Source organism: Rhincodon typus, unplaced genomic scaffold (assembly GCF_021869965.1).
Source record: "Rhincodon typus isolate 14 unplaced genomic scaffold, sRhiTyp1.1 hic_rhity00015324, whole genome shotgun sequence".
In the NCBI taxonomy this organism is placed as follows: Eukaryota; Metazoa; Chordata; class Chondrichthyes; order Orectolobiformes; family Rhincodontidae; genus Rhincodon; species Rhincodon typus.
Genome location: NW_025980962.1, coordinates 2,878 through 4,321, shown reverse-complemented (window position 1 = coordinate 4,321; position 1,444 = coordinate 2,878). Strand labels below are relative to the sequence as shown.

Here is a 1,444-nt window from a genome sequence, read left to right as displayed (position 1 = left end):
TATCTGTGCCAGTTTTCCTGGGGAAGCGTAGGCGGATGGCAGGCTGGTTTTGAGAGGTGGACTGGGCTGTGCTCACCACTCTCCGAGTCTCCCACAGTGGTGGTGGTGGGGGGCGGGGGGGGGGGGGGGGGGGGCGGTGCAGAGGAGGTGGTTGCTGCTGTTCAGCCTTTGCTCCAGACGAATCCCGCTTCTCCCTGCGCTGGACCCGGGGAGGTCAGGCCTTCCCACTGACAAAGCCTCACCGACCATTCCCGATCTCCAGCGGAGACACTTCGGAATTACCTCCAATGGTTTCCCCTGACACTGACTATCCATGTCCCCATCCAGGTGCCTTTTAAATGTTGTACCAGCCTCCTCCAGCAGCTCGTTCCACACACACTCTGCATGAAAAGTTGCCCCTCAGGTCCCTTTCCCCCTCTCACCTTAACCCTACGCCCCTCTAGTTTTGGTCTCCCCTACCCCAGGAAAAACTATTCCCCCTATCCATGCCCCTCGCGACTTTATAAACCTCTATAAGGGCACCCCCTCAGCCTCCGACGCTCCAGGGAAAGCAGCCCCAGCCTCTCTCTGTTGCTCCAACATCCCTGTAAATCTTTTCTGCGCCCCTTTCCAGTTTAAGGACACGAGGACGAGTACGTACCTCAACCTTGTGCTGGTGCTGCTCCTCCACCTCCACCTCCTCCTCCTCCTCCTCCTCCTCTTCGTCCTCCACAACGGCTTCCTCCTGAACAGGGGGGTCTGGCTTGATTTTTCTCTGCGAACGAGCCAAAGATGGGAGGGAGACGGTGAGAGAGACTTGGAGAGTCGCATAGACACCCGGGGAGCGCGCACCTGGACCGTGCAGGCAATTCGACTGGGCGAGGCTTTGGCTCGGCCAAGAGTTCGGGCTCAGCCACACACAGGGTAAGGAGGAGACCAACAGAACGCGGCTGATTGCAGTGCAGGCCATTCGGCCCACAGCACCAGCGAGATAGAGGTGGGGAGGAGTGGGTTGGGAGGGTTAGACTGGGGCAAAAACGATCAGAGGGAGAGCAGTGTGAGGCTTGCCCTGGGGCAGGAGAGAAATATTTCCTCACCGGAAGCTTCTTCGCCACAGTTTGAGTCTCAGCCTTGACTTTCTTCTGTAAGAGAGAGAGAAAGAATCAATCTGATAATTCACCAGCTCCACAGTTACCCGCTCCCCTCGGCGCCGACCCTCAGACAGCGCCCGCTCGCCTCGGCGCCGACCCTCAGACAGCGCCCGCTCCCCTCGGCGCCGACCCTCAGACAGCGCCCGCTCCCCTCGGCGCCGACCCTCAGACAGCGCCCGCTCCCCTCGGCGCCGACCCTCAGACAGCGCCCGCTCCCCTCGGCGCCGACCCTCAGACAGCGCCCGCTCGCCTCGGCGCCGACCCTCAGACAGCGCCCGCTCCCCTCGGCGCCGACCCTCAGACAGCGCCCGCTC

General features: G+C 61.6%; 1 protein-coding gene across 1 annotated transcript in view; it reads right to left on the bottom strand.

The window, feature by feature from the left end:
* LOC125482699 (protein PERCC1-like) overlaps positions 1-1,444 on the bottom strand; it is a gene marked incomplete at its 3' end in the record, with an annotated part of 2,869 nt that overhangs the window by 1,001 nt on the left and 424 nt on the right. The window contains exons 2-3 of the mRNA XM_048594826.1: positions 1,077-1,121; positions 641-754 (exon numbers count right to left, since the gene is read on the bottom strand). Of these exons, the coding sequence (XP_048450783.1) occupies positions 641-754; positions 1,077-1,121 (159 nt within the window). The remainder of the gene's footprint in view (positions 1-640; positions 755-1,076; positions 1,122-1,444) is intronic.